The sequence below is a fragment of the Misgurnus anguillicaudatus genome, chromosome 14, assembly GCF_027580225.2.
Source record: "Misgurnus anguillicaudatus chromosome 14, ASM2758022v2, whole genome shotgun sequence".
Classification (NCBI taxonomy): Eukaryota; Metazoa; Chordata; class Actinopteri; order Cypriniformes; family Cobitidae; genus Misgurnus; species Misgurnus anguillicaudatus.
The window spans coordinates 19,342,411-19,369,185 of record NC_073350.2 but is presented as its reverse complement, the minus strand read 5'-3'; the positions used below and the strand labels follow the sequence as shown (position 1 = coordinate 19,369,185).

General features: G+C 37.0%; 1 protein-coding gene across 3 annotated transcripts in view; it reads left to right on the top strand.

The window, feature by feature from the left end:
- The window catches only part of rassf5 (Ras association domain family member 5), a 54,575-nt gene that overhangs the window by 20,290 nt on the left and 7,510 nt on the right, over positions 1-26,775 (top strand). For 2 of the 3 annotated variants that reach the window (XM_055184016.2, XM_055184017.2), the window contains exon 2: positions 5,054-5,187. In XM_055184016.2, coding sequence (XP_055039991.2) covers positions 5,054-5,187 — 134 coding nt within the window. Of the gene's footprint in view, positions 1-5,053; positions 5,188-16,272; positions 17,008-26,775 lie in introns of those variants that run through there. The other variant, XM_055184018.2, reaches the window with a different exon arrangement.

Below are 26,775 nucleotides of genomic sequence, written 5' to 3'. Positions count from 1 at the left end.
TCTTTCAAAAAAATCTTTATATGCATTGATGCTTAATACAAGGATGATTAAATGAAGGATCATGGATGGATGAATGTGTGAATATCGATCTATTATAGGCAGATACTGTATATAAACAGTATTCACCTTTAGTACATAGACAGAATTTGTTTAAATTTTTGATCAAACAAAATTTTTTGTTTAAACTACATTTTCTAGCAGGTGTTACAACAAACCCTCTGTGTGTTACAATGAACCCCACCGTTGGGGTAAGTTGTAACGTTTGCACTCCTGTCACTTTTTGTGTACTTGTACGATAACGGTAGGTCCCACAAACAAACTTTAAGTGTTCATTTGTAGCTGAGATGTGTGTTGATTGATTGTGTAAAAAAAAGATTAATCTAACTTAAATATTTTTTGAATGATAGAGCCAAAGTCAAAAAGTGTTAGGTTACTATAAATTTGAACAAGCTACATGCCTGGCCTATTTTTTCGCCTACTATATAGTATGGAAGGACGCAGATTCGGACGCAGCCCCTGACTTTGTTTGGCTAGTGGCTAAACTGAACTCTGTAGCAAATAACTTGTTAAAAATAACAAAAGTTTTGGTTTCCTAAAGACAAGGGTGGACGGCGATAATGGATCACCGCTATGTGAAGGGAGGTTTGGAAGCCGATCTGTAAATGGGTGATTCTCACGAAACCATTGAAACACCACGGCACTTATGATTTTAGCTTTAAAATGTGTAATATAGTAACATTAAAAAGCATCAGAATTAACACAATACTGTGTTCTACCTTGCACAATGTGTGATTTCAACATAAGAATTTATAATTGTAAATTTTATCTCATTTTCTGCTGAAATTCTCATTGCCGCAATGTGTCCGGCTGTGTTTGAACATGTGTTATGTTGTAATTTAAATAAATTAACACAAAAATATTAAGAAAAAAAATAAATGGATGTTTTGCTAGACTACTTTAGATGACAGAAAAAATATTTACTGAATATTCATATATAATAATAATGAAGAAAAATTAGGAAAATGATGTGTCCATGCCTGATGTTCTCATCCTCCGCAACACTTTTTGAGAACAGTTTAAGCACACATACAGAATTTGAATAAAGTTTGATTTTGAGTGACCAAGCACATGGACCACTTACTTCAAGATGGCTACCAGGTAAGATCATTTTTTTACAGTTAATTTGAAATATTGTCTTGTCAGAATGCTTACACGACATTTTGATTATCATTACCGCAACAGATGCTTATTAAATGTTAATTTAATTAATAGAAGCATAATACTTTGATTTTAAATGCATGTGCAGAATCTCCAAATTATGTTCTTTCAGGTTTGTCATGTCATTTTAAAAAATATGTCAGTGTTGATGTTTTCTGACTGTTGCGGTAATGAGATTTTTTAGGACAAATTTTTTAAATTCTGTTACAAAAAGTGTTAAATGATAAGTAAAAGTTTTTAAATTAATGTTCCCATTTACTCCAGACTTTGTTTTTCAATGTCTGGTGGGAAAAAAAGTAAATGTAAGCAATTTTTACATTTTCATGCTTGACATTTTTAAAACCAAGTTTTCGTGAGAATCACCCAAATAGTACACATTTTACACAGTAACGTACGCTTTAGATATGATAAGAGGTAATCTGCTTGTTGTTTATTTTGCTTGTTATCAGAAATAAACTACTCTGAAAGGACTTTTTGTTGTTATTGATTCTTTGCAAAAGTTTACCGAAAGTTACGTTTGTTTCACGAAAGCCATTTGTTTATGTTGTTACTGCTGAAACCATCTTTCGTCATTTACTGAGAGGACGGTTACGCATTTGTTTATACAGTAGTTGTCACTATGACAACTACGATTAGTTAAGCATCCTAACCACCTTTTTGAAAGAGACAGCAACACAGCGACAATGCAACGCGAAATTGGGGGATATGCAAAAAAACGACTGCTGCGTGCACATTATCAGCAACATGTCGCCAGTCTCTGTCAATGAGGTCGTTCCTAAATCGCCAGCTCTCTATGAAAATAAATGGTATCTTGTTGCTTTGCTGCTGCGTGTTGCTTGTATTGTAAATCGTGCATATCTGTGCCAATCGGTTTTTGCTTAAGCGTCTGCTTTAGGCATTGACCTTACACGTTATCATATTAACCAAGATTGTGCATATAAATGCACTCAAACTTTTGAAATTACTTTGGATAGACATATATACCAGACAGACAATCGCTTATCTTTCAGCTTAAAATACACCTTTAATCGTATTCTGCCTGGTCAGTCCTGAACATTACAAGCATATTGTATTAACCTCACACTTCCAAAGAGCTATTAAATCTCAGCTTATCTTGCTCCTTACTGTCTGTAACCCCAGAAGGTGACGGTCAGTAATTAGCCCTTGGCGGCTCGCTCATCACATTAATCTGGGTCAGAGGGTTCAAAGCGCAATGCAGTAAGGGCATATAAAGGTGGAGAGGGAGTGGGTGTAGCAAGCATATGTTCATTGTGTTTAGCATGCCAAGGTCAAGACCATTTTAATATTTAATCCTCGGCTGTGAGAATATCGACATTTAGAGTTTTAGCAACTAACTCTATTCTTTAAAAGCTGTACTTTTTATTGCTGTGTTATCAGGGTGTCACATTAAACTGCACTGTTGATATCAAGCTAAGGGTTGAAGGTGAGAGGCACAGCCGGACGGAAGCCTTACCTCCTCCCATAATGCATTTCCTAACCCTGAATCAGTGTGTTTGGTTTGGAAACTCTTTCTCAGAGTCACGCTTGTACACTACCCTAAAAAAGCAATGTTTTGGCATGGCTGCTGTGACGCACTAAAGTATATGATGTCCTTTTTCCATTTGTGTTATCTGTGTTTTGTGGGACTTTTTGCGTTCTTAATCTCCATTCAAGGAGATGTGCACCTCCCTGCTCTTCCCCACATGTGTTTGTCCCTGATAATCAATGTGCTGATAATCAATCAGTTGACATCTGTCACCGTCATTGTGCTTCACCTGTGATATTGCTGTGTGTGGAGACAGATACACAACATCGGACTGTGTTTTTAAACCCAAAACAAAAGGTGAACACATTGGCCTTTGTGTTAATATGTTGTAGGCTGATAGACGAGAACAAGCGCTTGCCACATATGAAAGTCGATAGCTGTTCAGCTCTCACTGCAGGATGTAATGTCATGTAAAATCACGGTCAGCCTTTGCAGGAACACAACCAGTGGGGCTCCGTGACGTTTCCATGGTTACCATGCGGCTGCGAGCAGTGAATATGGATGCTTGGGATTTGTTGAATTTGAAGTCTGCACTGATCTGAGGTCATTTTGCTCTTTGTTATATGAATGATGCTTGAAGACGTTTGGATGATATGAGAAACTTTTAGCTTTTCAAAGCTATATGGAAAATGACTGGATGGGAATATGGGGAAGGAAATGAATGCTGGTGTTAATGAAAAGTTTCTTGGCAGGCATTAAGCAACAGAAGTCTGTTCCAGGCCTTTTCATTGGTCTCCATTAACTTTTAAAGGTGCACTTTGGCGCCATCTGTTGATTGATATTATTTCACTATATTAATGTTTTAATGCAGCAATCTCATCCTTAAATCTGTTTTTATATTATCTGAGTATAATATTCAAGATTTAATGTTTAATTTCCTATCTAATCCTCAAAAACGTACTATTCCTTAAAAAAAAAATGCAACATTTTACAGTATCAGACACTAGAGGGAGCCACACACAACCACCACCTCAAAAAGCACAGCTGGCATCACTGTAATGAAGGTTACAGCTTGATTTAAATTAAATTAAGGTTGTCTGATTTTCCAAACATTTGTTTTTAAAATGAGGTTGAATGAATAGAGCACTGTACATTTACATTTATTCATTTAGCAGATTACTTTATCCAAAGTGACTTACAAATGAGAGCGCATTTAACATTTTGTCAATAAGTGTAATCTACAAAGGCTTGTTTACAAGAAGAAATACAATGTCACAAATACAGGTACCCTTTAAAAAGTCCCTATAGGTACCATTTAAGTACAGATATTTGAGGTACCAGTATGTATCTTTGAAGTACTAATATGTACCTCTGAGGTATTAATATGCACCCTTTAGGTACGTAAATTGTAGTTTTTGATCTGGTACAGCAGCCCCAGTACAGCTTTTGTACCTTTAAAGACTATAGAGCTGAAGAAAAGCACTGCTTAACAAAGCTATTATTGTGTATGTGTTTGTGTATGCAAACCTCACAAAACTTTTACATTATTAATTTTTATATGGAAGGCACACCAAACATTCTGTCTTAAGAGGAAATGAGAGACTTATCAACGCAGAGCTGTTGGGTCTAGACGGCCTATGTTGTGTCTAGATGTGCAAAGGCAAATTGACATTGATCCGATATGCGCTATCAAACACGGACAAATGCCAAAATACACATTCATTAAAAATACAACAGTCAACTTCGAGTGTTTGTTGGCATTAGTCTGATCAATGTGAATTTGGTGTTAAAGGAACACGCCCACATTTTGAGAATTAAGCTTATTCACTGTATCCCCCAGAATTAGATAAGTCCATACATACCTTTCTCATCTCTGTGCGTGCTGTAACTCTGTCTGATGCAGCCCTTGTTAGCTTAGCTTAGCACAAAGACTGGAAGTAAATGGCTCCAACTAGCATACTGCTCTCAATAAGTGACACAACAAGTGACTGGGAGCAGTATGCTTTTATTTAAAAAAAAAAAAAGTGTAAAAAATCATGTCTTAAAGTGTAATGTTACCCTAAAGAAGTGATGCCCTATATATTTAAAGGTGCATTGTGTAACTTTTAGAAAGATCTCTTGACAGAAATGCAACATAATATACAAAACTATATTATCAGTTCTAGTAACTTTCAAGAGGTCATAGAAATGGCGGACGCTAAATAAACCACATGATCTGAAGCTCCTCCAGCTCTTTAAAACATGGTGTTTTTTTCTGGACCAGAAACAGTGTTGGCAGGCTGTGCCTCTTATCTGTGTGATTCATGGCTCTTACTAACTATGTGTACCCTGTTTGTCTTTGCCCGTCAGACTGCAGCTACACATGTCATTTGGAGTGTCAAGGACTTGTTCAGCTGGACTGCAACCAACTAGACCACCAGACAGAGAATGTGTCTCCCACCAACACTTTACAAAGGCCTGGCACCACAGATCATCAGGAGACGGTAAGTCATTATTTGCTATAAATACAACACAAAGGAGATCTATAAAATAAGTCGTACAAGTTTAAAACATGTTAATGTGATATGTTTGTGATTTTCCAAAATCAGAAATGCACCATATAAAGATCCCGGTAAATAGTTTTAATATTCAGTATTCTTTGCACATGAAGTGACAGCACGGTTGGGACTGAGGAAGAGCAGCATTAGTCTGCCTGGAGCACACTGTACTCATAACACTTACTTTTGACCCAGATCTTAAAACGTTCCTCTTGAAACTATATAATGTATCTGAAAAGATGTCAGGTTGGTCTGACCTAGAGCTCAACCACACTAAATTTAGCAGAACAGGTGCATGAAACTACAACTTCTTTTTCATTAGAGTGTTCATATTGCCTGCTAAGTAATTGGTAAAGAGAGCCATTCTGTCAAACATATCTCTTATGGAAGGAGTCTGTCTGTCTATCCGTCTAATTTATGAGCCCCTCCTTTCTCTTTGTACTCGTCTAAAACAGACAAAAAGCAAACCCAGCTGGCCTGTGCTGTCACAGAGATTGAGAGTTGTTGAATAGGAAGCTGTCAGCAGAGGGCATTATGGGTATTTCTCAACGGAAATGAAATCTCACATAATTGCAAGAGGCAGGAAACTCCAGATTGTCTTGCTGATTTGATGCATCGGAACAGAATGAATGATTAGGGGAAATATATGCATTATAGTCGTGTTTACAATTGGCTGTCATTTCTAGCAGCACCACAGGGGGCAGACTTGTGCAGATATATTATGCAGAGGATTTGTGGCTAAAGGGATTCAGCTCTAGGCTGTTTTCATCATAAAGATTTCTCGTAGCTGTATCTGCTCTAGCCTTTACCATTTTGCACTTCTGCTGTGTGATTTGCATGTGAATGCCTCTATTACGTTAGAGTGCAGATGCTAGGGGATCTAAATGAGTATTATTTGCAATTATTCATATGAGACATGCATTACACATAACTTAATTGATACACGCAGTGGTCTGTATTGAATGTGTGTCAGTCCATGTATCTGTCATTCATTCTTTATCTGTTTTGAAATTAAAACACAAATAATGTTAAGAATACACAGATATAAGATACACAGGTTGCATCTATTGTGTAAGTCAATGTAGTTATCTTGCCATTTAAACACACCTGACAGACTCTTCATTGTAAGCACAGAGACACTTTGGAAATGCAGACAGCTTTTTAAACTTAATTAAAATGATAAGCAGTCAGCTAGACACCCTCTCTCGTACTATGGGGACTTCACAGACCTTTCCAGCCAGAAGCATCTATTTGAACAAATCTGATTCAGAACCACGCCAGGGGACTGGGGGAGGACCATTGACCTTATGTAGATGAACCACGGTGATAGGAGTGTGTGTGTATCTCAAGGGCATTCACAAATTGATATTATAATGCCATTCTCGGACTGTTTGTGCATGTGTAATTGGACCTTTATGGATGTGCGGACTAGAATGAAAAAATATCACCCATAGGAAATAAACATCTAATGACATCCTTTGAAAAATTATACGTATGCTTCACCTTTAATGTTAATGTATTTTGTCCAGTCTCAGCAATATGTGAAGACGGCTAAGAATAATAAAAAAAATACTACAGTCCAGAAGCATGTCTGGTATTCAAAATTACTTTTTATTTAAAAAAAAGATAATACACTTCTATTCTATTCTATTCTATTCTAAAAAGGTTATTTTAAAGAGCCCCTATTAAACTTTGCATGATTTTACATTTCTTCTGATGTGTTTGTGTTGGTTTAGTACATGTTATCAATCTGCAAAGTTCCAAATCCCAAAGTCTACGATGATGTGAGTTATCATCTCCAACTAAATCTTTTTTCATGGACTACAATAAATTAACGCAAATATTGTTGGCAAAAACTTTCTTCCGCAGCAACATTTTTATAATTCTGCCACAGCCTGTAAGTTGCCTATGTTTTCATATTTAAAAAATTTGCTACTAGTCCCTTTCACACATACAGTCTTTATTGGTAATTTACTGGTAAATTGCAGTTAACAGGTCATGTGTGGAGAGAACCTTTCTGGTAAATCAGTGCTGTAAGTGAGAGAGGTTGTAAGATTTCCAGTAATTTACTGGTAAACTCTGTGTGAATGAAAAAATAAAGATTACTGGCATTTAGAACGGACGACGTCAGACCGCGCTGACAGCTGCGGGCCAATCATAACGTTTTGATACAGATGACGCGTTTACCCCCGCACTGTTTACGGACGTTTCCACATGCACGTTGCCTAAAGTTAACGATCAAGTTAATCTCTTCACCAAAGTTGTCTAAATCAGCTTACCATCTATTTGCCGAATTGCTGACGTCCTTAGCTCCCCCTATGTAAAGCCTAATGTGCAAACAGTACTGTTGTTTTAAGACGCAGTTTCCGTTTGACGTCGCCTAATGCAATGTTGTTTGGTCACAAGCAACTTTGCGACTGTCAGCGTTTGCTACAGATGTGAAAACAACAAAAAACGGACTGTGGATATGAAGTCATAACCCGCCATTGTTTACAAATACAACACTGAGCTTGCGGTGCGCCACAGGTAACTTTCGCTGTCTCTCTTAGTTTACTGGTATTTTGATACTGATGGTGTGAATGATGTCTTACTGGTAAAAAGACGGAAGGTCACTGCGTGTGTGAACAGCACATTTTTGTATTTACTGGTAAAGGAATTCTGGTAAATTTATGGTAATTTACTGAAATTACTGTGTTAAAGAGGCTATTGACTATTCAAACATGGGTTTTGAGTAGTGTGGAGTAGCGCTTGTTTTCGTAGTTTTTACGATCACAAATGCAGAAATGGTTTTATTTTTTAGTATCTTTACCTTATCAATCTATTACGTTCTAAGTTGATTAATCAGCTTGGTCATCTGCATTTTCTAGATCAGATTTAGGCATGTAATAAGGTAGTAAAGATGATATTAACTCCTGTTGGGAGCTGCAGCGTCACATTTCCGGAACACGCTTGAGGTATGTGGCCAATCACAACGCACTGGATAGCTGGCCAATCCGAACACACCATGCTTTTGAAACGATGAGCTTTGTAGACATCGATGCATGTCAAAAAGGCGAGGCATGGAGGAGCAACAATAATGTACGGTATGTGGAAAATAATGTGTTTTTTAACCATAAACCATGTGAAGACATTGCATTACACCAAATGCACAAAATAAAGTGTATAATACAATGTGTTTGCATGGTTTATGGTTAAAAAACACATTATTTTCCACATACCGTGCATTTTTGTAACAAATTTGAAAAGCTCTGTGTCCCTGATTGGCCAGATAATCTGTATGTTGTGATTGGTCTGAATACCTCTGATGTAGCCGAAAATTTGACGCTCCTTACCATGTTTGAAAGATTCAGTTGCTACTTACAGGCTGTGAGTCCGAAGTGGGAGGAATTATGATAATGTCGGTTTTGTCTACATCACCAATCCCAGGAAGTAAACTGTTGCCTACAATCCGTGTATTTGTTGTAACATGTACAATACGCACCAGAAGAAATGTAATATTGCGAATCGGACAATAGGTGCTCTTTAACCCAACAGCTGAATCCGTCCCTTTTGACCCAATCCTGGGTTAAAAATAAACCTGCATTTTTAGAGTGTGTGTGCTCCAGAAAGAGTGCAAAATGCAAGCAATAAAATTATAAAATATGGTTACTTCCTCATAAGGGAGGATCTGCTTTATATTGTTTACCATTATGATTAACTTTTAGAATAGATCTGGATAATGTCATGAGTTGATGCAAAGGTAAAACAAATCGGAGAAATCATGTCTTCGAACTTTTAAACCTCAGAGTAATGTAACTATTGGATGTTAAATTTCTTGTTATTCTAAGGAAACAAATACATTACCTTTTCATGAAATTTTTTTGGAATATTTTACACAATGTTGCACCTCATTAAATGTTTTTTGGGGTTATCCGTTATCTCTAGTGTATTACACAAACTTCTCTCTCCCTCGCCTTTCTTTCTCTCTCCTCACTATCTTTTATTTCTCTTTTATTGTCCTTGTTTCATGTGAATTCAAATTACCCTAATTTCTCTTTATATTATGCATTGAAAGCACAGTCCACTGGCCTGAAAACATTACCCCAGAGAGTGTCAGAACCTCATCTCACCATTAGCATTAACAGTTAGCCTCTGAATATTTTTCCCTCATGGTGGCATCAGTAACAACAACACCCTACAGTCAAAAAGTTACATAAGCCAGATAGAGAGAGGAAGACCGCCATTAGCTAAGACAGTTCTCCACCCTAAAGCCATGTTTATACCTCCAGTTTTTATCATCCTCCCAGCCATCATTAAGATGAACTGATTGAGCCTCTGGAGTCCACTGTGAGGAAAAATACATTTTCAGAAGCTATTATTGTCTGGGTGTTTACTGATTATAATAGTGTTGTTGACAGTGTGTTAGTGAGCTTTGTTTCCCCAGCTGTTGAATGGATTATCTGCTTTGTCTCTTGTATGGTAGTGAAGATATAGGCTGTTGTCATCTCTCATAGACTTCCTTTTCCTGTCCTCATGCACGCAAACATCAAACACACACGTATACTAAAACTCCCTGCAGCCACCACAGCAGCTGAGGATATCAAGAGCAAACAAAAAATCGGTCTCTAATACAGGTTTATATTAGCTCTGCCATCTAGCATGTGGTCTTTTACATATCATTTATGTCTTATACAGCTATATTTGATTATTATTTGACTTTATTAAAGGTGTAGTTAACTTATAAGAACATTATATATAAGAACATTTTCTCACAATTTACTCAATATCAAACCATCAGATGTATATGACTTAATTTCTTTAGTTTAACACAAAAATGTGTTTTACATTTATTAAAGCTCATACATCATTAAAGTAATCCAAAGGAGGTACACCCTAGCTAGGGACCATGTTTTGACCACTTTCCTGACAGTAATTGAGGGTAAATTATGAGAAAACTTTTGCTAAAATATATTCCATGTCTTATTGTTAAAGATTCATTAACTACTTATAGAAGTATCTCTTGACAAAAATGCAAAATAATATACATAACTATATTATAACATAACTGTGGTGTATAAAGACCTTACATACAATGAACTGTATTGTTACCTTAGAATAAGGCGTTTTAATCTACATACACCGCGGTTCTCGAAATTTGTGTCCTGTGGCATCTACCGTAGCTTCTCATTGCGTTTCGAAATTGAGGTTGGTTGCAATTCGCAACCTCACCATTAGATACCGCTAACAACCCATACTGTACCTTGTAAAACAAATAATGTGTTATAATAGAAAAAATTGTTCATGATCTTTCAACAAAATATAATAACTTGCTCTTCTTTTTTTGGCTGATGTCACCAATGTCATCAGTAGGCTTATTGTATCTATATGTATATCTGTTGCTAGAGAATCTTGAAATCGAAAGAGCTGTGATGATGCATCGCGTTTTTCATTAAAATATTTTTCTGAACACTGAAAAAAATTATTCATTCAATTTACTAAATTTTTTAAGGTAAGTGGTTGCAATCAATTTATTTAAGCTGCATTTAAACAAAAAAAGTAAATTAAAATACAATAAAAAAACGTAAATTTTAAATGTAGCTTAAATAAAATAATTGCAACCACTTACCTTAAAAAAATTTAGTAAATTGAATGAATAATTTTTTTCAGTGAAGTTGAATCTGAATCACAATGCTCCACTTCTGTGTTTCATGCACAGCTCGTCATTATCAATCTAAAATCACTGAGTTTTAAAAAAGCAACACTAGCCAAACACAATAATTTAAAATATTCTTTATTATCATGTAAATACCTGAAACAATCTGAAGAACAGCAATATAAATATGCCTCTAGATATTTTCTGGAATAGCGTTTTGTAATGATACTTCTTCTGTGGCACACATGGAGTTTCTGCATGAGAGCGCCCTCTGTCTTTTGGATGTGGCGACATTTTACGGTAATTCATTAAAATTCATTAATTGAGAAAATGCGCATTTACACAATTAATCGTCCCAGCCCAAGAAATCAATGAGGGATATTTACAGCTTGCACAGCTTTCCCAAAGAAAAAGAAAAAAAATATTATATTATATTTAGGGCCAGGACTTTAACGCGTTAATTAAGATTAATTAATTAAACAAAAAATAACGCGTTAACGCATTTTAATCACACTTATTTTGCACCACGGAACATTTCTCATTGGATGAGTTTCGGCGGACCGATTATACTGGAGCACCAACTAGCGTTCATGACTTCAGACAACAACAAACCCCAGTGAACATGAATGAAGAAGCTGATGAGATCGCTTTGGTTGGCCCCGTGGATGGGATTTTTTTTATAATAAACGAACAGATGGAAGCGTCGATAAGAGCATGGTTGTGTGTAAGCTATGCAACAAGGAATTCACATATCATTGCAGCACATCGAGCCTCAAGTATCATCTCAATGCAAAACATATAGCAGCTAGCGTGGACGTTAGCCCGACTCCGGGTACAACAACTTGGTTGAACAAAAATAAACAATATTTTGCTGTTTAAGCTTATGTATTCAGTTATTATTCATGGTATACTAAAAATCCATGTGAAAAAGTAACTTCTCAATGTTCTCAGGTCAAATATTTATATGTGATTAAAATGTGATTAATTTCGATTAATTAATTACAAAGCCGAATCGAGTCCCGGCCCTTATTATATTATATTATATTATATTATATTATATTATATTATATTATATTATATTATATTATATTATATTATATTATATTATATTATATTATATTATATTATATTATATTATATTATATTATATTTTTATCATTCTCCTTCTCTCTCTTTTTTTTTAAATTACTGCACAAAAATGCACAAGGTCAACCCACACAGATCAGTTTATAAAACTGCTTTACTACATCTCTGAACAACAGTTATGAAATCTACCCATGTCCACACATATACGCCTTTCATGGCTGAGTAAGCCTTGCGTGGTTTTCAGGAATGAGCCAGCAAGCCTAATTTTACCATGCATTTGCTTTAGATCTGCCAGTAAAATGAAATGCTCTTCCCACAAAGACCTCAAAAATATGCTGGAAGAGAATGAAAAGAAAATCTTTTTTAACATTTCTCTTCATGAGTTTTTTTTTTTTTTTTGCTTTTGAGTATCCAGGAAACAGCACAGCCTTACTCGCATATATAAACACAACACACACATACACATGATAGTGAGCTGTTATGCGTGTTACTAATCTTATAACCTCTCCATCTAAAGATCCAGAGCTCCAAGTATGAAGGGATCGATATTAGGTGCCAATAACAGGAATTGTGTGTGTATATTGTTAAAAGTTATTGGTATATAATTTTCTTGCAGATTGTATCTTTTCCAAACTGTGCACATCATCAAGCATTGAAACTGGAGACTAGGTGTATTATTCAATGAGGTGCGAGAAGGAGGGGGAGAAATATTATAGCTATATCAGACACGCATCGTAACTGCATTTAACACCACTGCGTAACCAGAGCCTGGTGCATGGTACTTGAATGTCGCTGCGATGATCCAGCCAGGTCTCTAGTTACGCTTTTCACATTCTGACATCTGCACAATACCAAACCAATTGCAAGAACTAGCATTTAGGACGATATTGAAAGAAAAGGACATAGCTTTCTCCAATCCTGTGGAGATAAATACTTGTGAGCCATCTTATACCCCTGTGTGAGATGAATTATCATTGTCACAGACATTGATTCCCCACAATGCCTCAAGCTCACTATAAACACTTGAATGGCCTCTTCGTACTGTGCTTCACATAGCAACTGCGTTCAGCAGTGATAAATGAAGTCTTTCCACCCATATTTTACAGTATGTGATGACGCCTCGCACTTTTGTGCCAGCCATTTTACTTTGATCCATGGTATTGATTACGTTTTTCTGGGCAACATGCGTAAACCCCTTACGAACGCTTTTGAGGAAAAAGATTGAACTCTAGTGGAAATTAATTGGTATTTATTGACTATACAAAAGAGAACCCTCTCTCTCCCCTGTGGGTTTGGATATCGATCGACCCGAGAAGCGTTCAGCCCCTCATTGATCAGCTTTAGGTGATTTGTCATGAGCCGCTAGTGATGATGTTTTTACGTCTCGTGCTGCTTGGACACCACAGCAGCCTTTAGTGTGTATGGATATAGACTTAATATATAGTCCAGGACATGAGACGCCTCTTCTGTAATGAAATAAAATGGCAGAAATGAAGAAACATCTTTCTTCTTGTCTTTCATCTCCTTCTATGAGGAATTGCTTCCGTGCTGGAGAAACTAACTTGAGGAAGCACGGATAAACAAGTGATGAATGATCTAATTTTAAGATGGCATATTGCCAGTGTGTTTTACCATAGTAACAGTAGTTGCTAAGCACACAGTAAGGCATCTATAAGAGTTTATGAGGTTGTTACAGATTGATTTGTTTTTTAGTTTCTGTAATGACCATATTTTTTTGTTTTTCCTCTTGTTTTTACAAGTAAAGTACTGGTGCTACAGCTGGGCTTTGTGTCTAATGCCCTCAAGGTCAGGGTCAAAGGTTAAGACCAAAAGCCTGATTGGCGCAGAGAGAGATCAGATGTCATTGTAATTTTGACCTCTAGAGGAACATATGTACATCTTATGTCCTGACAGTTTTCTAATTATTTCCATTGGGCTACAGAGTTCCTGTGCGAGACCTTTCAGGTTAAATATGTCAGATGGTTTAGATATGGTGTGTTATTTTTTTCTTTGTCTAGTTGTACAGCATCATATATGAAGAGTTTTTTTAGTTAATGATCTATAAGAATGGGGCTTTATTAGTGCTATTCATTGATTTGAGTAACTTTTTTGACATTTGGGTATAAACCGTTTCAATGCTTCAATATATGGTGTAAAAACGTTTGAGTGCTGCCCTCTTCAGGTTGAACGGTGGCTACTGCAGTTGAATTTTCCTGTTGGATGTTGCGGTACTGCGTGATGTAATCATCATTTTGCATCATTGAAAGAAGGAAGTCCAATATCTTTGTTGAGGGAGTGAGACTACAAACACCCCTTTTCTTGGTCAAATAGGCAGCAAATTCTAAATGTGTGTTACATTTTGACTACAAAATGACACACTTTCAATAAAGATTAATGTTTCTACGGGTGAAATGCTCCTTTAAAGTCCTCACATTTCATCAATGTGAAATAATCATGGATTACATTCAAACTCCCTGTCCCTTGTGAGTACTTGGACCTGAATACAACCTGAATGTGGCATCTAGAGGTCTTCACGGGTCCACTTAGAACCGAAAACCCGAGGTCCAACCCGAGACCCGATCGTAAAGTTTCACATGTGCCTCAGACACGGGTCGGCTACAATAATAGCGGCATCGGGTCTCGTGTAATTTAAAAATGAATGTGTTTTTTCTGAACGGACCCGAGAAGACCCGAACTCTCTCGCCTGTGTGCGTCAATGTCCTTTTCAAACCTCTCATCTGTTTGCCAAGAGCGCTTCCGACATTGTGTTGTTGTCGGAAGGTTCATTTTCGTTGAGACAAACATGTCAGTCAATAATAAATGTACATTTTAGCGGTTACGTTGGTGTCGTTGTCGTCAGATAACAAAGTAAAACGAATGGAGCAGCTCGCCAAATTGGTTGCAAGGCCACCGGAGTTTCTTTCTGTCTGACTGCTGCGCGTGGGTCTGCAGAATGCACACACGTCAGTGCCGTTTACATTCGGTTCCAGTCGGGTTAAAAAAAAAATTCACTAGTTTGGGTCGGACTCAGGTCTAATTTTCTCGGGTTTGTCTCGGGTCGGGTCTTTCTTTAAAAAAATTTTATTGCACGTCGGGTTCGGGTATGAAGTGATTCGGGTCATTTCGGGTCGGGTACATTTCTTTGGACCCGAGAAGACCTCTAGTGGCATCCCCATGCATCAGAGCACCCCCTAATGTGTGGTTCAGTTTTTAATTTTTTTACCTTTTGAATTCTGCCTTTGATCATTTGCAATGTTTCTAGAAGATGATTTTGCAACTTTTTACAATGTCTTGTCCAAAGAAGTGGAGGTTTTTGCCAAAAAAGCTTGCATGCACTTAGAGGGTTTTGCATTGAAAGACAGTCAAATTTGTTAAATATCAAAGAAATGACTAAAGTGACATGAAAAGGCATTTCAATTACTGACTCATAATATTTTTATTGCCATTAAAGTGAAATGACTCAATCTGAACCCAATAGCTGATAAAAAAAATGCTTATTTACAAGAAAACATGTCAGGGTTTTTGCATGTAGTGTGTAAGTTACACCACAAATAAGGATTGGTCTCTCTGCATTTGTGTTAGTGGTAGATGTCTGACAGCAGTACAGTTGAATGGCAAGATGGGCATTACAGTGTGATGAATTATTTATTGAACAACGTGCAGGCGTAATGATGATCTGTTACGGTCTACCTGTGGCTTTTAAAAGCATATTACACTGCTCTCTGAAATACTCTATTCTGATTGGTCAGTCATTGCATTGTGTGGTCACATTTTTATTATAATAGCCATTTAAACTGTATAATAGACCATTGTGCCAGACAATTTCCTACCTCGCTGTGCTACAGTAATTTTATGCCTCTCCTATCACTCCAGTCTCTTATTGCTCGTGTAATAAAATAGTTAAGAGCCACAACAATATTTTATGTCCAATTAATTTGAGTTTTTTGCTAAATATCTTTGTATCAAGCTCCTATTATTAATATAGCAGATAGCTACAGTGACATTTACTAATATTCATGCCGGCTGCCATTAGGGAGTGCCTGATGCACTTTGCATATCGGGTGCTATGCAAAATAACCTCTAAAACGTGCCGAGGTCTCTTTCTTCCTCTCTCTCTTTTTCTGTCTCTTTCTCTCCCTCTTTATTGGGAAGTATGTTCGGTTAAGCAAAGAGCAGTTTCATGCAGGAAGAGAGATCGTGGAGAGGGAGGGTGTTTGAGTAAGCATGTAGGCAGATAACAGACCCGACCACAGATGGTAGAACGAGAGAGAGAGAGAGAGAGAGAGTGCTTGTGTGACAGAAGAGGGAGGGAGGTGCCGTACGTCACTTCTCAGCTTTCTCAGTCGCTACGAGGCAAAAGGAAGCAGGTTGATTTTCTGGCTTCGCTCTTGCAGCTGCCGCAGCTTCACTGTGAACTGAAGACTCTTGCATCTTTCTCACCCAGCTTCAGGAATATTAACACAATGTCCATGCAACAGAGACCTTCAAAGCTCAGGAAATCTCATGCATCAATCCTGCGTGAGTAGCAATGTGCCAGAACAAGATAAATTCAATGCCTTTCCTTCACACTGAGCTAATTCGTGGACTAGCTGAGCTCTCTGTGGCTGTAGAAATAATGCACTGAGCTGTCGACTAAATCGAGCAAGAGAGAACTACTACTTCACCGCTGCTTGTTTGTGACCTGTGCAAACAGGAACTGAGCATCAGATACCGGTTGCAACGGTCGCGAGTTCTCTAAACGACGTTTCAGCGCAGCATCATTTCCGGGTGCATGCGGAGCTCTGGCCCTTCACCTGAACTTGTGTCCCCTCGCTTCCAGCCTGACCATCCCTTCCCACCCCTGGAGCCTGGAATGTTGCACCTGGTCCCCTGAAGCCCACCGAGAGGTGGACACCGAGTCCCTCAAACTGGATCCGACCCCGCAAATGACCGGCAGCAACAGCATGAGCAGTGGATACTGCAGCCTGGATGAGGAGAGCGATGACTTCACCTTCTTCACCGCCAAGACCTCGTTCTTTCGTCAGTCCAAGGCCAAGCAAGTAGCCAAGGTAGCGTGAGAAAGTGAGACTGTTGGGTTTGATAAGTTATGAGATCGAGAATGAGTTTATTCACACCTAAAACGAAAAACGAGAAGCATCTTACGGAAGTGTGTGCGCTCGCGGAAGTGAGATAGTGTTCATCTTTTCACATCTCTTGAGTGACAAACTGCTGAGTTGTAAGAGAAGTTACTAGCGTGCTTTTAGAAGAGGTTCATAGAATTGTTTACACGTTAAACTCTATGTATGTCAATACATCAAGGTCTGTTATGATGTGGTTCACCATTCAGTTCAACATTGTTGAGACTTTTCGGTTTGGCTATGGAAATATTGTCAGTGGAAACCTTCCTTGTTTAGAAAAATAGCCTATTCAAATTAAAAGTTAACAAGAACTCACATGACGCGATAGAGACCGAGATTACCTCCTTGCTTTTAAATAATATACTTTGATGGCACACCAGTCAGACTGAAAGATAAGCTTACGCCTAGATTACAGTAATGTACTGTAAACACTCTGTGTTTGTCAGTCTTGCTGATAATATGAAGGCTGAGCCCAAAGATTGACTGTTAACATGTGGTAGTAGGAGGGGAGATTCCTCGGTTGTGTCGGGGTTACTCATTTAACCCAACTTTATGATATCTTTTATCTCACAGATGCTTTTATGATGTATGAAATGTTGCCCTTTTTAAACATGCATGTAAGATGTCGTCCATTAACACATTTAATACATTTCTCATATATGTGGCTTTGATGCTCACATGGATTTCAAAGACATCACAAAGAAATACTGCATGTCGTTGTGTACCATTATAAAGTATTATAAATATTTAGGCTAGTTTTTTTTATTTCATAATAATAATTAGTACCAAATAGCATGTGGTTTTAGTTGCAACTCATTTGCAACATATCTTGACTTTTATTATATACTTTTGATGTACAGAGTACACTTTCACACACAAGCAATCTCTCTATTGCCGTGAAAGGAAGGAAATGGTTGCTTATTGTACCAGAAACCCTCAGTATTTCGACTGACTTCCTGTTGGCCTCTCTATGAAACTCTTGTACATACAATCTTACAGTAGCATCTATGCATCTGTGTTCTTGGCAATAAGGTTTTGTGTGTAAATGTAACAGTACTACCTGGAACAGAAAAGTAGAGTTGTGCTTAAATCTTGACATCTTTACCTAAAGTGACCAGCTGTACAGTATGTCACTGGGTATCAGATTCATGTTGTCAATTATTCATTCACTTCTCATCCATTGTGTGGTTACTGGGCGAGTTGCTAGTTCGAGGGCATCCAGTCAGTATATTGAATGTATATTATAGCGTAGCTTAGTTTTGGAACTTACATCTTGTATGTTGCTAGGAGCAGGCTGTTACTTGGGTGACAGACGTTTGATGTATTTTGCAATTTTGAGATAATGTCTCGATGACTGCTATTTGGATTATAAGGCTCAAACCTATATTAAAGGGCCAATATTATTCCCATTTTACAAGATACATGCAACACATTTGGAAAAGCTTTTGGGTAAAATGAACCAGTCAGTGGGGCTTTGTTAGTGTGACATCACATTAACAACAGAATCAAAATAACATGTCTTCACTCTTTGAACGAGTGTGTTATAAACAACACATTAGTGTTGATTCTGGGACAACGCATTAAATGCGTTGTCCCAGAATCCACCCATCTCTGTGTTTTTATTGAAACAACACATTTTGTGTTACTTTTAAAACAACTTGTGTTATATTGTAACACAAAATCAACACAAAACGACACATAATGTTTTAAAATTACAAATAATGTGTTAAAAGCTTAATGCACAAAGATGTGTAAATCCTATCATAGAGTTTACACTGTAAGGATGTGTTAATATAAACACATTGTTTTGTGGTATCCTATTTAACACATTATGTGTCACTTCGTGTTGATTTTGAGTTCAAATAAATAGAAGGGACAACACAAGGTGTGTTAAAACAACACACAGTGTGTTGTTTCAAAATTTACACAGAGATGTGTTAAGTTAAGGACAACACACTAGATGTGTTTGTAACTAGACACAAGATGTGTTGTCCGTAACTAGACACAAGATGTTTTGTCCGTAGCTAGACACAAGATGTGTTGTCCGTAACTAGACACAAGATGTGTTATTTTAACATATTAATTTTAAGAGTGTAATGAGACATGCTTTGATATAATGAGGATTAAAAAGCAGGAGTGGGTGGATTATTTTTCATTTTCACTGTTTACACACTGCCAACTAGGTTTGCATAACGATTAATCACGATTAATCTATTGCAGAATAAGGGTTTTTGTTTACATCATATATGTGTGTGAACTGTGAATAATAATTATGTATATATAAATATGCACACATGCATGTATAATAAGAAATTATATATTATATATTATAAATTATACATGAATATACAAATGTATATACCTATGTAAACATTTCTATATATTCATGCATGTGTGTGTATTTGTTTATACAAAGTTATTACACACAGTTATACAACGGGCTGTTGAATGCTTTATTGGCTGATTATTTTTCAATAACCGCACACCTAACCTTTAAAATGTCTTAAAAGTAGGCACCAGAGCAATGTTTTTAGTAACCGTGGTATAAGCAGAATAATTGATTCTGGTCCTTTAAATTATTAGAAAATAATGCATACCCGTCGCGTGCTTCGCATAACAACCTTGGGTGTGTGCATTATTTTCTTCAACTGCCCGTCGTCAATTATTCCTACACACACATATATGATGTAAATGAAAACCTTTATTCTGCAATAGATTAATCGTTATGCACCCTACTGCCAACACACATTTTTGTCCAAACACCTTAGACAAAAAAGTCGATTTTGCATAATAGCTTAAAAGCTATTAGCTTCCTATAGCAGGTACCTGAATATGATCAAAGACTATCTCATGCTTTTAGTTTAGTGCATGCTTTTCTTGTTAGTTATAGGAGTAATTTTGCTTTATCGATCGATAATGCACTTCCTATTTATCTGACCCTGTTAACCATAATAGGCCAAAGCCAATATAGCAGAGTAATATTGGTGTAATGGGAGAGGAAAACTGACGCAGCAGTGCCTTGATAAATAACTCTGCTTCTGCGTTTGATCATTATTTCAAGGACCCTTTAAAGAAAGCGCACAAGGCAACCACCATTACACATGTGATTTAGTCTGTACTGTGTAGATTTGTAACCCAAAAGTCGGCTATAGCTGGGGGAATAAAACGTTAGCAGTGAAAACATGCTGGATAATTAAGTATGGTTTCCTTAGCTTCCTCTTCGAGGGCAGCCAGGGAGACGCTAATATTTGAATAGGCAAAGTCATGCAAACCTCAGTTTGTTCTGGGTTTACGCTCCTTCAGTGGTGAAAGTTATGGACTTTCTCATAAACTTTCCTATGATTGAAGAAAGCTCATTGTAGCTCATATCAGGAGTGCCGTACAGCTGTGGTGTCACTTGGGCAGATGGCTGCCTACTTGGTGAACAACAGCAAAATGAGTTAGGCTTCCTAGTTTATTGCATCAATATAATAAGTGTTTGTCAATTGTTTTTCAGCTATTTCATTTTTAATATTTATAGATTGGCTTAAAATAATAATTTTAAACCAAACAGTCATTATTAACAGTTACTTAAAATGTAAGAAGTAAAACATACTACTAGCTCTGAGGATGACTTTATGAAGATGTTTGTGTATGTGACCCTGGACCACAAAGTCACATGGGTCAATATTTGAAATTGAGATTAAAGGGACATACCACTTTTTTGAAAATACGCTCATTTTCCAGCTCCCCAAGAGTTAAACATTTGATTCTTACCGTAGTGATATTACGCACTGCCCGAAAATAGTCCCCTGCTATTGAAAGTAACCAAGGGGACTATTTTCGGCCAGTGCGTAATATCACTACGCCTGCTGCAGCCATGTTACATCAGCAAAGTCCTTGATTATTACACCAGAATGAGAGTATAGTCCTAGCCATATCTGACTAGAAAATCCCAACTTTTTAATTTTCCGTCAGTCTTAGTAAACTATGTAACTACAGAAGAGACAAGTTTTAAATAGGAAAAATATCCAAACTTGTTTGCTTACTTTTTAGCGCGATGCTAATGGTCTAATCAGATTCAATGGATTGTGCTAATCTATGCTAAAAGTGGTAGAGTCAGATCATTGGCAGAGGTCATTTGACACCAATGAGGACATATTTATGAATAAAGACATTGATTTTGATTAATAAAACACTTAAAATCCTACTTACAGTCCCTTTAAACTTCCTAAAATCCAACACATTTTACTAATGATAAATAGATTTTTGATATATTTTTAATAGGTAATTTACAAAATATCTTCATGGAAAATGATCTTCACTTAATATCTTCTAACTAGGGCTGTCAAACGATTAATTGCGGTTATGTGTGGTTTTTGTAAATACACCCGTTCATGTATTTAAAAATAGCTATACAGGCTCTGCAGCTCCTCCTTGTGTTTTTTAAAGAGATGTGCAATCATTGCGGTGATCTGAAATCATTACGCTGAGGTCAAACGATGCAGACGATTATTTAATCATTGTGACAGCCCTACATTTATACATACACCGATCAGCCTACATACACTAAATGGCAGTGCTGTGATTGGATAGTGTAGATTAAAGGGTGGTATTATTATAATAAGAGCTCCTTATGACATCATAAGGAGAGCCAAATTTCAACGAACTATTTTTTCATGTGCCTGCAGAGAATGGTTTACCAAAACTAAGTTACTGGGTTGATGTTTTTCACATTTTCTAGGTTGATAGAAGCACACTTAAACATGAAAAAAGTCAGATTTTCATGCCATGGCCACTTTAAGATTTGAGGCAGAAAAATCATTTTGCCCCATACATTGTATTGTTGGTTATTGCTACAAATATACCCATGCGACTTATCACATATACAGTAAATATAAAACTTAAGCAAGCACATATACCTTCATTAAGCTGGTTTTGATTTCTTTTTTTGCATTTGTGTGTATATGAATGGATAGCTTGTGGCGTGTGTTTACTGAAGAGTATGATGATCCCGTGGACTCTGATGATCTATGCTGTTTATTCAGGCATGAAGATGACGGGCTTTGCATTTGTGCAGTGCTGCAGAGAGGCAGGAGAGATCTCGTGCTGCACACTTGACCCAGTAATGAGGGAGAGAGAGCATTCCGTATGCATAGGCAAAGTAATTGCAAAGCATCGTTCAAAGACAGCAGAGAACATCCAGGCATTTATATCGTTGTAGGGATGCTGAGAAATTCAGTCTTCCTATTGCCACGATGAACCTGATGAAAATGTAACTTACAGACAGTCTTACATAATGTGTGGCATGCATGCACATACAGGTACATGCATTGATAAAAGTGGATTAGTTAAACTAAACCATTCATTAATCTGTTAAACAGGAGCAGGCATACAACGGTACAGTAGTAGACTTCTTTCTATTTATAGCACCCAGACTGCAGCTATAGCTGATGCATTAAAGCACATTAGCAGTCACTTATAACAATTGCTCTGCTCTAGAAACCAGTAAGCTAGTAAGCCTACAGAGGCAGTATTTTAAGATATCTTAGGCATGATCCCAAGGCAATGTTTTTTGTATTATGTGCAGCTTTTTTAGAAATAAAGGTACAAAAGCTGTCACTGGGGTGTCAAAAAGTACCTAAGGAGTACATATTAGTACCTCAATGATGCATACTGGCACCTCAAAGGTATATATGTGTACCTAAATAGTATTATATGGTACCATTCTGACATTGTACCATGTTGTTAGCATTATGTTTAACTTCATAAAAATTAATAGTGCTGTTCTTATAAACATGCAGGCTTTGTAACACCTGTAACGGCTCACAACTCTCACTTCATTTTGTAAGTACATTTCTCATGCTGATAAACCAAATGTGCTGTGTCTACAGTGTTCAACAGAATTGGATAGATCGGCCGAGGTCATTGAGGCGTAGATGACTTGCATGTTGCCTGAAATTGACACTAAGGGCATTGTGTTCCCCCAATCAGTCTGAGTAGCGATAGGCTGCACTTAAGGACAGTAGCTTGACATGCAGTGATGTCATCTCTGTAAGTTGATATTTGCTCAGGTTGTGCCCCGAAGGGCCTTTGTTTTGTATGTGGTGACACCCTCTTCTTTTGCATTAGCAGACTTTCTTTCCTCTGTTTGTTTAAGTCTTCAACTTTTTGATTGAAAGAATGGCCCTGTGTATTTAACAAAGACGTTCTTCAATAGAGGAAACTGTATTGTTGCATCACATGAACTCATACAGGTTAGACAAGGTTTTATCTGTTTGATAGCTCTTTCTCATGTATCACATGGGCCGAGTGGTTGTTCTCTCACCATGTTAACTTTAATACTTTTGCAAGGAATGTTCTGGAAAGTTGCACCGCCTGCCACATGTTGCTTTTCATGCATTTTACAGGATTTCCGGTTCGTGTTTGATGTCATCACTGCTCACTGTAAAAATATGATAAGGTGTAACAGATTTCTCAGATGAGATGATTTACAGCTGCGTCTGCAGATGAAGAACTTTACAAAGTAGATCCTATTTAAATTGCATTTCTATTAGTTAATAAGTTTTTATTTTGACCTGATGAGGGTCATTATTGTTGTTACTTGTAACTAGTTAATGTAATAATATAAATTACTTTCCCTGCAGTGTAACTAATTACTAAAAAAAATCTAGTAATATTTAGAGCTGGGTATCGATTCAGATGTTCCAGATCGATTCGATTTCGATTCACACGCTATCAAACCGATTCAATTTCGATTCTTGGTTTGATTTCGATTCTCGGATCCATTTTGTACTCGATTCTTGATTCAACTCAATGAATATAGATTTAATACAAATAGTATATTTATAAAAAAAGAACAGTGAACATAAGTTTACAAGTGGGTAATTATTAAAAAGAAATTAATAGCCACAAACTTGTATATTAAACTCTTTTATATGTTAGGTACACTTATGAAAACAGAACCCATCTCTAATTTTCAAATGCACACAATTATGTTAAATACAATACAATTTTGATGCAAGATGAAAAATGTATGCTGAAAAAAGTCAGAACAGTCACATTCGTTGATCAGAACAGGATTTTTTTTTTTAAATCGATTCGTGGCCTTTGAGAATCAATTTTGAATCGACCGCGTAAAAAACCCTGATTTATCGAAAAATCTTTGCCCAGCCCTATAGTAATATCACTGTTACCATTCAAAAAATGGCTAGTTACTTTTTGTCAAAACGTCACCTTTTTTGACTACTCTTTTTCATTCTGCCAACATGTTTGGTTGGTTCCACCTGCTTGAGCCCTGTTGCAGATTTTAGTATATGTTTCTGCTTTATTAAATTACAGAAGTTATAAAAAAGATAGCCAGTTGTACTCTTCTTTTATCTGTAACTTGCATAGATTCACGTACTGCAAATATTATGCAAGTTCCATTTTTTTGTTTAATGGAAAAGTAATGTAACTAGTAGTGTAACTAATTACTGTTGGCTGGGAGTAATAAGTAATAATATTACTTTTGAAAGTAGTAACTAGTAATGGAATAATGAGTGTGTGTGTATATATATATATATATATATATATATATATATATATATATATATCTCTCACTTTGGCTTGGTAAGCTTTTACATCAAGTTTAGTATCACTTCGGGGTGGGAGGGATTATAGGCATGTCGTTATATTTGCGCTGCCTACCGCTGTGACATCATACATGTGAGAGCGTCGTTGTACATTCCCATACATGCATTTATTTCTCCGTCCACAACTAAATTCTCACATGACAGTTCCCGTTCAAACACCCTTGGCGTCAGTCGACGGGCTCCGCTGAGCCTCATTTAAGTTGCATTTAAGCATATATGGGAACACATGCGTCACAAATGTGCCGCCACAAACTGCAAGTTTGTCATCGCTAAAAGGGAGTTTGGGAACTAACAGCAATGCACAGATGACAACAGGTTTACTCGAGACAGCGCAAGCTAGCATGAAGGTGAAGCTAATCTTTTACATTATAGCGATGACGCTGTTAGTGATGATTCTCTCAGACCAATCAGTGATCTACAGTGTTTTTGCATCACATTTTGGTTTTAGCTCGGATCGCTTAGAACCCCGACTGAGGTGGTACTAAAAAAGTATTGGGTACTACAAACTGAACCCAGTGGAAAAGCTTCCAAAAGGGACCCAAACCAAACCGTGGGGTACTATGCAATGGAAAAGTGCCATTATAGCATCTATGTATCTTAAATGTGGGCCAGCTCACTCAAACACTGAGCTGAGAGATAGGAGACATCCCACGCTTTACCCACTCACTTACAATCTCTCACTCACACACATTTTCTCTCTTATAATTCCCATTCTTCCAATTACAACTCCCACGCTCACCAGTGCTCACCGTCACAGAAATATACACACATTAACACAGTTTTCTTCAGTGCAACACTGTTGTTTTATCCATGCATCCACTCATACACACACATCTGAATTGTGGCATTCACTTGGTACAGCAAGAATTCTTCTTTAATTCAAAATTAAATAAAATTTAATTTGAATGAACCCCCTTAGCTTTCTCAATACACATCCATAAGAATGAAATGACTTCATTTGACATCACCAAACATATTAAATTTCAACTCTTTTCATGAGTTTATTATTGAATATAACTGAATATCCTGTTTCTCTTTTCATGGATATGCTACTTTATGTTGACTCGTGCTAAGAAGGTTGCCTGTCGTGAGTGCTTGCGTATCATGTTTCAGTATTGGTGAAGTTCGACTTCCACCAGCACTGCGCAGAGCGACCAAATTATGACGTCGAAGTACTGCAAGAGCGATTTATAAGCACTCGTTCTCCCTATAGCTTAGGTGTCATAATCACTGATTGGTCTGTGCAGCGTTGCGTAAAGTCGACAACACCCCTTAGTGCTCTGCTTACAATTTGTATATTAGCCATTGCCAATTGCATTTGGCGCTTGGCAAGTGTTAATTTTAGGCTATGCATGTGTGCATGGTCTGCGTGAGACCATCAGCAGCAGAACTAACTTTCACACAGGTTTGTATTGTTTCGATCCATTGTTTCAAAATGCCACACTTTTGCTGCCTTGGAAATACTTGGATGTGAGGAAGGGACCATGAACGATATATTTAGAAACACACAGTCACAAATACAGGAATTCCTGAGAGATTTTGCTTGTGTGCAATAAGGGATTCGTTGAAGGTTTCTTAATATTGGTAGTTATCCCAGATTTATTGCTTAATGGACACTATGTTTAAACAAAACAGATTATGCATTTCAAAATATTTGTGTATACTCCCAAATCAAAAGATTTGCATATATATATTGTATTTAAAGGACTGAACATATTCACCATTTTAAACCACACAATGCAATGGTTGGTTGCGTACAGGTGTACAGAAATTTAAAGAAGTGAATCTAATGAATATTGCATTGAGCGTGCATGAAGTATTTATAAATACTCTTCTTATCACAAATCATAAAATGTATGTCGCAGAGGCTCTCAAATACAGTACAAGACAGCCTGTGACACAGAACTATACTGTGTAACATTTTGATTTGGCGAGATCTTTCTTTTCTTCCAACACAAACCACACAAACCAACATCAGACATGCAACAACCATTGCACATATCCTGTCTGAATATATCAACTGTCACAACAAGCTAACTTGTCTTTGTGAAATGATTTTGAAACATCCTCTCCATATGCCCCTTAA